Below are 10,192 nucleotides of genomic sequence, written 5' to 3' on the forward strand. Positions count from 1 at the left end.
GGAGAGGGGGTTGGCTGGGGAGATCCCCGTGGTACCCTTCGCTGGGTTGCGGGAGCCGGGGATGAGCCCCTGGGACCGGGGCGTGGGAGCGGTCCAGCCCCTGGCTCCGTTTCTGCATCTTCTCGTTGGTGCCTCCAGGATTTTGCAGACGATAAAACCGCTGCCCGTGACAAGGGGCAACTTTCTCTAACGGGATTTCACTTCCTTTACTCGGTCAGCTGAAGATACTAGCTTCGGGTGCAGTTTTTTGTATTCCCTCGAGCTGATGTTTAATTTGCCTTTCTAAGCATATTATCTTTGATAGTATTGCTACCATTACGTTTGTCTGAGAGAGCAAGGATTGTCTTGCAGTGCCTCATATTTCATGTCACATTACCTTTCCTTTGCATGCATATTTGTGCCATGATACTATACTTGTGAATGGAAAGATATGATTATCTGTTCTTTTGCTATGCAGTGATGTTATAGATTGTAAATTATGCAAGTCAATCAGAAAAAGTTTGTAATGGCGAGTTTTCACATATCTGTGCAGTGTTGGTTTGTATTTTTTTTTTTTTTTACTAGATTTTGTAAACATGTCAGAAAATGGTAAATGGAAATTGTGATGGATTTAAAGTACCTGACATGGTTTCAGAAAACCCTTCTTTCTATTGCAGGTAAAATCAGCCCTTGTTCTTGAGAGTCCTCAGTCATGCTGCTTTGTCAAAATTGACTGCGTGCATTTAGACATTTGCCTCCAGATCTCCTGTCAAGTATGGCCCTGCTGAAGGGCACTAGCCCCTGAGGAAAAACACTCCTCAAGCAGAATCTCTGCTGTGACAAGCTACTGAGAGCAGTACCACAGAAACTATGCAAGCAGGTTTCACGCACCTGAAGTAAACATGATGAAAACAGAGTCTTCAGGAGAAAGATCAACCCTCCGAAGTGCCTCTCCTCACAGAAATGCTTACAGAACTGAGTTTCAGGCGCTGAAAAGCACCTTTGACAAACCGAAATCAGATGGAGACCAAAAAGCGAAAGAGGAAGGAGAGGCCTCACAGAGCAGGGGAAGGAAATATGGCTCAAATGTCAACAGGATCAAGAACTTATTTATGCAGATGGGCATGGAGCCCACTGAAAGTGCTGGAGTTGCCCCTAAAACCAGGGGAAAGGGTGGCCCTCCATCCCCTCAAAGACGAATTAGGCCCAAAGAATTTGTAGAAAAAGCAGATGGTTCAATCGTAAAGTTGGAATCGTCCGTCTCTGAAAGGATTAGTAGATTTGACACTATCCATGATGGTCCTTCCTATTCCAAGTTTACTGAAACTCGGAAGATGTTTGAGCGAAATGCTCATGAAACAGGACATTCAAATCGCTATTCCCCAAAGAAAGAGAAAATAATTTCTAATGAACTTCCGGATGAGTGGTGTAGCTCTAAGTCTCACAGAGGCAGCACTGATTCACTGGACAGTCTTAGCCCAAGGACAGAGACTGTCTCTCCAACTGTGAGTCAGCTCAGCGCAGTGTTTGAAAACACTGACTCACACAGTGTAATCGTAGAAAAGTCAGAAAACAGTGAAGAGTACTCTGTAACTGGTCACTATCCGCTAAACCTCTCATCTACTGTCACAAATATCTCCTCCCCAGTTGCAAACCTTGAGGGTTTCAGTCCTTTGAAAGAGACCAGCACATGGTCTCCCCCAGCCAAACAGAGTACAGGTGTGATGGCTGTTGAGAGCTCTCAGCAGACTAACACGCCTTTAACACCGAGACAGAAGGTGTCCACAGGCACTTCGGCAGGGTCAAAAACAACTGAAGAAATAAAAAAGAGCACAGAGACAATTGCTGATTCTGTTGAGAGTCCTGCAACAGGTCAACAGGATTTGGTTGGCGTGCTTGACAGCGAAAGATCTGTGGACAGCTGTACTAGGAGTAAGTCAAAAACAGAGACAGGAGTTTTGGTGCAACAAAAGGAATGGTCAGAACATACAGAAGGTAGCTTTGATGGACCTGAAGCTGCAGAGTTAGCAAGAAATGTAGCTTCCGGTGGTGATTTTGCCACAGATGCAATTTCAGATGCTACTGAGTCCCATTATGATGAGGCAAGTGAAAAAGATGTGCCTGAAGATGTGAATAATTTTCAGAGTTCCCATGTGTACATGCACTCTGATTACAATGTGTATCGGGTACGATCCAGATATAATTCTGACTGGGGAGAGACAGGTACAGAACAGGATGATCTGGATGACAGTGATGAAAATAACTGTTATGAACCTGATATGGAATATTCTGAAATTAATGGATTGCCAGATGAAGATGAAATCCCAGCCAACAGAAAAATACAGTTTAGCCGGGCTCCAATTAAGGTAAAGTTTCTTATGTTCCCTTTTTTTTGCAGTTTGGTTTGTTTTCAAATGCAGCTTTATTTGAAGGAGATTTTGACATTTGATCTTACCTCTAAAAAGATATCAGAGCATCTTTTGATGCATGTTTTTATTGCAGTCAGCCAGTGAACATAATCTTAAATGAAGTAAGGCAGCTGAGCTCTGATGAGCTCGTGTCATTTCCTAGAGTTCTTGGTGGCTGACTAAACCAGCAGAATTTGAGAATGACAGCTGGGCTTTTGAAGTTCGAGAATTTTAACATGCATATTTTGACTTCTGTGACTGAACAGTAACCACGTTGTGAAATGTCAGTGTGGGTATTTGGTTGCTTTTGTGCTGCTCGTTTCATTTCATTTGAAGTCACAGCTTCTTTAGATTGAATGGCTTTTCCTCAGCTCTCAGCAAGCAGATTCTTAAAGTACCCTGTACTTAAAGACTGTGTCCTGAAGTACAGTGTGATTCTGTAGTAGAGGGCTGTTAATATTCCACATATTTTCTAGTAGCACTGTCACTTACATAAATGCTTTAAAGTTTTAAATGTCTATAGAGAGAGTGTATCTTAGTGCTACAGAAGGGTGAAGTTGGTTGACTGAAATACCTAGTGAAGGGTGTGGCTTTTGCAGAGTTGTTATGGTTTAAGTACCTTGGAATTACCACTAAGAATGTTGTTTCCAGTACTTTTCAGTTCAAGAAGGAATAACTAGTCAATGACTTGTTACATTTTGTTGTACCAGCTTTTCACTGCTGAGTCTCAGGGTTAAATATAAAATTATTTTACTTCTAAGTTGGGTTTAGTGCATGTGTGTGGTGGTTTGACCCTGACTGGAGATGCCACGTCTCTAATGGACAATTCAAAGCCATAGCAGTTTTTGCAGAAACAGCTTCTTGAAACAGAAATATATCACGGAGTACTTGAAATGTAAACATTTTGAAATTAAAAATGTAATTGAAGTTGACTGTTTTCATTGTGTGATTTTAGAAATGCAAATTACTAAATCAATGAACAGAAGTTCCAGTGTTAAATTCAAAGTAATGTGATTTACAAAATCTGCATTCACACTGCCTGTGTTTTAAAGTAAGGAAGGATGTATACTGTATTATGAAGTTTTCATCTGAATAAAGCAAGCAGATTTCATATCTGTTTATCATGGGGTGGAGGGATAAGAATCGTCTTTCTTCATGCTTTGAAAAGAGCATTTTTTACACAGAAAGAAAATATTCCAAGACAAGATAATGGATTTTTCTTTTAATTTTGTTTTGTTAGTGTTTTATTCAGGCTTGCATCATGAACAAAAAATTCTAAGTATTTTTGTTCCCTGTTGATTATTCCAATAATTAAAGTAGCCTGGTTTTCTTGAATTTTTGGGGGGAGGTGAAGTAGGGAAAACTTTGATTGCAGAGGAAGTTGTCCCTTCCACTTCTTTCCTGCTCAAGCTGTACTAACAGACAAGTTCTCTCTTCTGAAAGATATACCAGTTGTTTATGATGTTTCCAACAGATGGGAATCCAGAAAGTGACTCCACTGATTTTTTCTTGAAATGGTCAGACTTTTCTGCTGTTTCTGAAAGAGCTAATGGTAACATTCTTACTTCAGCATACTGCTGTTGTCTGTCTGAATCATGCTGTCATGCCAAGTGCTCTAAGAGTATTTTCTCAATTATTTGTATTTTTTCATGCTATTGAGCTCAAGTTTTTCATGCTATGTTCATTTCAGATTACATATTGTACAGTAATAATAACAGTCTGTCAGGAAAATGCTCTAGAAGTCATTTTTGTAAATAATAAAAAGAGTACATTTGTCATGGTTTTAAGCATAAAGTACTCTTAACAAGCTTATCCAAAGTAAAGGAATCATTGCTTTAATTATTCTAGCATCTTTATTGTAGATAGGAAGAAAACAGAATAAAAGCTGTGCTGGGAGAGAACAATGTAGGAGGGATTGGGAGGTTTGGGAGATCCCCTGCTTTTTGTCCTGGGTGCCTCCAGTGCATGCAATCTGTTAGTCATGTGGGAAAGCAGAAGTGAGACCATGTGGAAGGCTGGCCCTAGCAGGAGGAACTGCAGCAAAAGTTGTGGAAAATTAAAAGCTGCCTCTCGAGCCCTCCTCCCTTTTCTCCGCAATGCTCTGTAATTCCCTCGGCAGTGTGAAGCTGTGTAAGCCAGGGCAGGCTGCCAGTGGCATCAGGTCAGTGCCCGGCCGTGCTGGTGCAGGAAGGGACTCAGGAGGGGCAGCTGGAGAATCCCCTGGTGGGTCCTTGTGGCTCTCGAGTCTCTGGGCTCCTGCACTCCTCCAGCAGTGCTGCCGGTGGGGCACGCTGCTGGGAGGCTGGGACGCTGCTGGGAGGCTGGGAACTGGCTCTGGCAGGAGGTTTCTACACAGCACAGCTATCAGTGAGCAGTGCAGGCAGCAAAGGGGACTTGTGTTCTGTCCCCTCACACAGTGCTAGCAGATGAACTCACCCAGGCACTCCCTGTGCCTATCTGTTATACGGGGATGTTGTTTCTGACTGAAGAGACAGCAACTATTTAAAAATTTTTCTGTTCCACACAATTTTGTGTGTTAGTGGGCATGACTGGTTTCATTAATACTTAGCTGAACATCATCTCATGCATGGCATGACTGTGAGTGAGAGGAAAATACAAAGTAGTATTAGGAGTATTTTCTGAACTGTTGGAAGCTGATCTGTCTTTATGAAAGTGATGCAATTTATACTTAACTATTCTGCTAGATAGTGGTGTGCAAAGTCCAACCCGAACTGTAGATGTTTAGTGCTGATTTCAGTATTGTACCTTCACTCTCCTCCTACAGGAGAGCTCTATAGTTTACAAAATCGGCATTTGAATGCGTAACCTGTGGAATCAGTGGGTAGTTACTGCCATAAAGTTGATACCTGAAGATCTCAACAGATTTAGGTAAACATCTTTGGGCTATTTTTCTATGTGATTTCTATAGGCAGACATGTAAGGGACTTTCTTGTCCCTTTAAGGGAAATGCTGAGGACTAAGAGAAGCAATGAAGTATAGGCAGAAGGGTAAATAAATAAAATCTTACCAAACTGATAAAGAGTGAATTCTGCTTGTCTCCCAAGCAGGAAAAAGACTCAGTTATTGAGAAACTCATTATAAAGAGGAAGACTCAAGTCAGTGCGTGCAGGAAATTCTACTGTGTTACAGTCTGTAATTTTGCTATCACAGATCCTATGCTCCATGGGCCATTTGCTCTGCTCTAGGATTATGGGATATATTTGGTGATTTCATCTCTCTTGAAAGTCTCTTTAGTAGCAGGTGGCTGCCCAGAGGCCACTGCAGGCTTGGAGAGTTTCTAGGTATTTGGAGTGTGGTATTGCTGATGTGAGCAGTTGTGTGTGTCTGTGGGAGCTTAAATCAGCTTGGTGCTGTTCAATAAAAAGTAGTCCAAAAGGGCCCAAGAGTGGCAGTGGACAGGAGTACATTGTGCTAAACAAGGGATGTAAACATTTCTGTAGCTGTTCATATGACTGTTTATGTAGTGATGTAGAGACCTTTATCAGCACTGGCCTGCTCTTGTGTTGAGGTGGTGTGTTTGTGCTCAGGGATAGAACTGAAGCTCTCCAGGGCAAATGTATGAGGTGAAAAAGTTAAGTAAATGGGATAAGGAAAAACATACCCTGGTTTTTACAGGGATACTTTTCTACCAAAGAAACAAAACAACACCCCCTAGCCCATCAACTCACTGATTTATTGGTCTTTCATTGGGTTTTTCAGGGTTTCCTGAGGGTTTGGTTATATACTGCTTCCCAAACACGGCGGGCTAATTGGACGAGGTTTGCCTGTAGTGCAGAATTCATTAGCTCGTGGCTTTCCACACCCTAGCAAATGGAAATGTATTGCTTGTCCAAATCATAAGTCCAGTTTTGAGGCATGCTTCCTTCATCCTGGGTAGAATTAGGATGAAGAGTAACATTCCCCTTTTCTCTTTCCAAGTCCAGAGTTTCTTCTGTTCTGATAGCTGATGGCTGCATCTTCAGTTAGTGCCTGATTTCTGGCACCAGGTACACGTTAAACCATTTAAAGCTGTTAGCAGCAATTTGTGTCTCATGCTGAGCCTCCTTTTTCAACCTTCTGCTCCACTGACTGTCCTACCAGTCGAGGGGTTGGGTATTGTGTGATCAGACCGTATGGCAGACAGCAGGGGACGTGTGGTGCTGCGAGGGGTTTGGCCCAAGCTGCTGCCGCAGTTTTCAGCATTCTGTAAAGCTTCCTTAGGGTGCGGTGGTGAGGGGACATCTCTGCAGACCTCTCTTGAGTTTTGGGGGTAGGTGGGAGAGAGGGTAACATGAAGGTATATAGCAAATTGCTCTTCCATCCTTCAGCTAATTCCACATGAAGGAAATGTAATCGCTGGTGCCCGTGCTTCCTATTGTGCTTCCTCTCTTTTGTCATGCAGCATGACTGCATTTTATACCCCACAACACTTCAGTATATACACTTCATATATACACTTCAGTTTGCAAGATCATGTCTTGTTCAAATGATCTTCAGGAATTGGAACTTGTACTCTCTCTCTCACCTCTGAAGACAATTTACAAGTGCTTTGACTGTAGTTTAGCATAGAACACGACTGAAGTTTGTATTTAACAGTTGCTTTGAAATTTTTTTATGAACTACATTTTTTACAAACTTCTTCTAAAAATCAGTTAAAGGAATGAGTCTTTATTTCAGTTATTCCTCATTTCTGAGGGGACCTGAAAGATCATTTAGTTCCAAACCCCCTGCCATGGGCAGGGACCCCTTCTACTAGATCAGGTTGCTCAATTCCATCCAATCTGGCCTTGAGTATTTCCAGGGATGGGGTATCCACAGCTTCTCTGGGCAGCACGTTCCAGTGTCTCACCACCATCACAGTAAAGAATCTTTTCCTAATATGTAATTTAAACTTACCCTCTTTCAGTTTGAAGCCATTCTCTCCTGTCCTGTCACCATGCCCTTGTAAAGTATCTTGCTCTGTCTTTCTTGTAGGCTCCTGTCAGGTACTGAAAGGCTGCAGTTAGGTCACCCTAAAACCTTCCCTTTTCCAGGCTGAACAATCCCAATTATCTCTGCCTTTCCTCATAGGAAAGGTGCTCCATCACTCTAATCAACTTAATGGCCCTGCTCTGTACTCACTCTGACAGGTCCATGTCCTTCCTGTGCTGGCACCCCAGAGCTGGATGCAGTATTCCAGGTGGGTCTCACTAGAGCAGAGCAAAGGGGCAGAATCCCCTCCCTCGCCCTGCTGCCTTGGATGCAGCCCGGGACACGTTTGGCTCTCTGCGGTGTGAGTGCACATGGCCGGGTCATGTCCAGCCTCTCATCCGCCAGCACCTCCAAGTCCTTCTTGGGAGGGCTCCTCTTGATCTCTTCATTCTCCTAGCCTGTACTGAGACCAGGGGTTTCCCTGACAAAATGTATTCAGGAATGTAAACAGTGGCAGAGGAAGAATCTGAAACAATCTGGCACTAGTTACATTGGAAATATTTAATCTAAAATATAATTGTTCTTTATCTAGTAGCCGTCAAAATAAAGTATGCTGAAAACATGTTCAAGTCTTACTGTAAAAAAAGAAGTATTTCTTTGCCTGATTAAATGTTCAGTATTGTATTTACCTGTTGTTAAAGTGTTGATAAACTATTTTGGGTCATAGGAATCATAAGAGAAGGTTACCCATCCACAAGCACTGTACAGTCCAAGCTTGCCACCACTTCTATGTGTGTTTTACTTAAATGAATACAGAGTTGCATATAGATGATCTCCACATTTCCCACCCCCAGTGAGCCTGTGGTTCTATAAATAGTCACAGTGCATGTTAGGACACTTGTTGTTTAAGGCCAGTATGGAAGACAGGAGTTGCAGAAAGATGCTGAGGCTATGTTAGATTTGAAATGGTTACAGAATCTGAGAAATTCATCCACTTTTGAACAGGTTAATTAGGAAAGCTTACAGATTAAAAAAAGATGCATAGCTCTTTCTGAAATCACTAAAGAATATTTTGTTTTCCTTAAATTTGGTTCACTACTTCAGCTCCTGTGTCCAGGTAGAAGCCTAGAAGATAAAAGAACTAATATATATTCTCAAACACCAATAGCCAGATAGCTGTGGAGCCAACCAAGGATTGTTGGTAATAACATTCTGTCAGAAAGATCAGGATGTTTCTGAAGAAGGGGCCACACAGAGGAAGGTCAGCACTTTGCTGAGACTAATGTTCTTGTTTGGGCTCCTGGAGATAAGCACAACACCATACAGCACAAGTGTGCAGGAATGAGGCCTGGAATGTTGAGTAAAGGCCAACCCAGTCATCAAGACTGGTCATCATTTGGTGGTCATAAAGACCACCAAAGACCCATAAAGCTCTCCAACCCATTTCCAGAAAGCTTGAGAAGACCAGACTGCCCGTAACTAACTGGCATAGGAAGTGAGAAATGCATCTCCAGGGTGAGGAACACTTATCTACGAAAAGTTACTCCCACAAAGCCCGGGCATGTGCACCCCCAGGGCCCTGGACACTTCATCAGCTGTACTGACACTGGAGACAGGACTGGTGACCTCTTTTCCTTTCTCTCTCTCCCCCTCTTTAAGCCATCTCCTTTTTCCTCTCTCTTTTTCTCCATTCACCCTCCCCACTTTGTTCAAAATCCATTGCTGTATGCTATTACTAAGAGATTAGGGGCTAACATACCAACATCTATGCCAAGTGCTTAATTTACTAATAAAATTCTGTAAGCTTTTGTGGACCCTATGACATTTGTTGTTCCTTTTGACCATGAGTATCTATGAATCTTGGGTTCTTCCTTCCCCGTAAGGATGGGATGCCACAGTTTATGCTTTGTTTACAAAGGAGTGGAGGATAGTTTTGGCTAAAGCATGAAACTAAGTATTAGGTAGGCTTAGCTTCTGACTCCTGTAGTGTTGAATATATCACTGAACTTTTATGCTCATATTCAAATTTTCTAAAATGGGCAGCAAGCTGGTAATTAATTTCATTCATCTCGATGTGTGAAGTAGTTTGGCATGCACAGCTATTGCCTGAGTAGCTTGGAACATGTCTATTCTGCTGCATGGAATGAACTTTTACTTTTTTTCCAGGTGTTGTCAAGTATGGGGAATTCTACTGACTTTAATCATAAAATGTGTTGTACTGCAAGGATTGTCCTGCTAAATTTGATCATTTGTAAAAAGTAATAGCTGTGTAAAAAACTCTTATTTGCTCTAGTAATATGCTCTTATGAAAGGTTGTTTTATGAAAGGCAAAACCATTTATATGTCTTTGTCAAGGAAAGGAATTAAAAGTAAATATTAAGGATTCAAAGACTGGATGCACTCAGATAAAGAATAGTGAAGGGATAAAGCATTTCAGAAGTTACTGTTTTGATTCAGTCACTGCGGTGAACAAAGATATCTCATTATTGCTGTGGAATTTTATGCCTTCACCGATGAGTCTTTTGCACACAATTTCAGGTGCAAAAGAGTTTTCTTGTATTAAGTATCATGGCATTATTGGCATACAGTAAGTGGAATAAAGTTATTTCCCTGCTACAATATGCAGTAGAGTCTTTAACTTTTATATAAATCATAATTTCACTACTAATTCTAGGGGTCAGTAATTCCTGGATGCAATGTTCACACATGTAGTTCTTGAACTCAAAAGAAATAATGTTGTCTTAAAACTGGGTTTTGTAAGCATTGAGGCCATTCTAGAAGGACTGTTTCTAGAAACAGAATTTGGATTAAATAATTTGCATCAGAGGTTTATGTGGTTTAGATTGAAAAGGGTTTCCAATAAAAGGTTTTGAATTTCAAAACTGCAGACTGAG

The 10,192-nt window shown here is 41.6% G+C and overlaps 1 protein-coding gene across 5 annotated transcripts in view; it reads left to right on the plus strand.

Annotated features, from left to right (window-relative positions):
• The first annotated feature begins 190 nt into the window (after positions 1–190).
• The window catches only part of PPP1R9A (protein phosphatase 1 regulatory subunit 9A), a 133,954-nt gene continuing 123,952 nt past the window's right edge, over positions 191–10,192 (plus strand). For 3 of the 5 annotated variants that reach the window (XM_017729308.1, XM_008629911.2, XM_008629912.2), the window contains exon 1: positions 657–2,345. In XM_017729308.1, coding sequence (XP_017584797.1) covers positions 882–2,345 — 1,464 coding nt within the window. In that variant the 5' untranslated portion in view covers positions 657–881. Of the gene's footprint in view, positions 214–656; positions 2,346–10,192 lie in introns of those variants that run through there. The other 2 variants (XM_017729310.1, XM_017729309.1) reach the window with 2 other exon arrangements.

Source organism: Corvus brachyrhynchos, unplaced genomic scaffold, assembly GCF_000691975.1.
Source record: "Corvus brachyrhynchos isolate BGI_N302 unplaced genomic scaffold, ASM69197v1 scaffold142, whole genome shotgun sequence".
Classification (NCBI taxonomy): Eukaryota; Metazoa; Chordata; class Aves; order Passeriformes; family Corvidae; genus Corvus; species Corvus brachyrhynchos.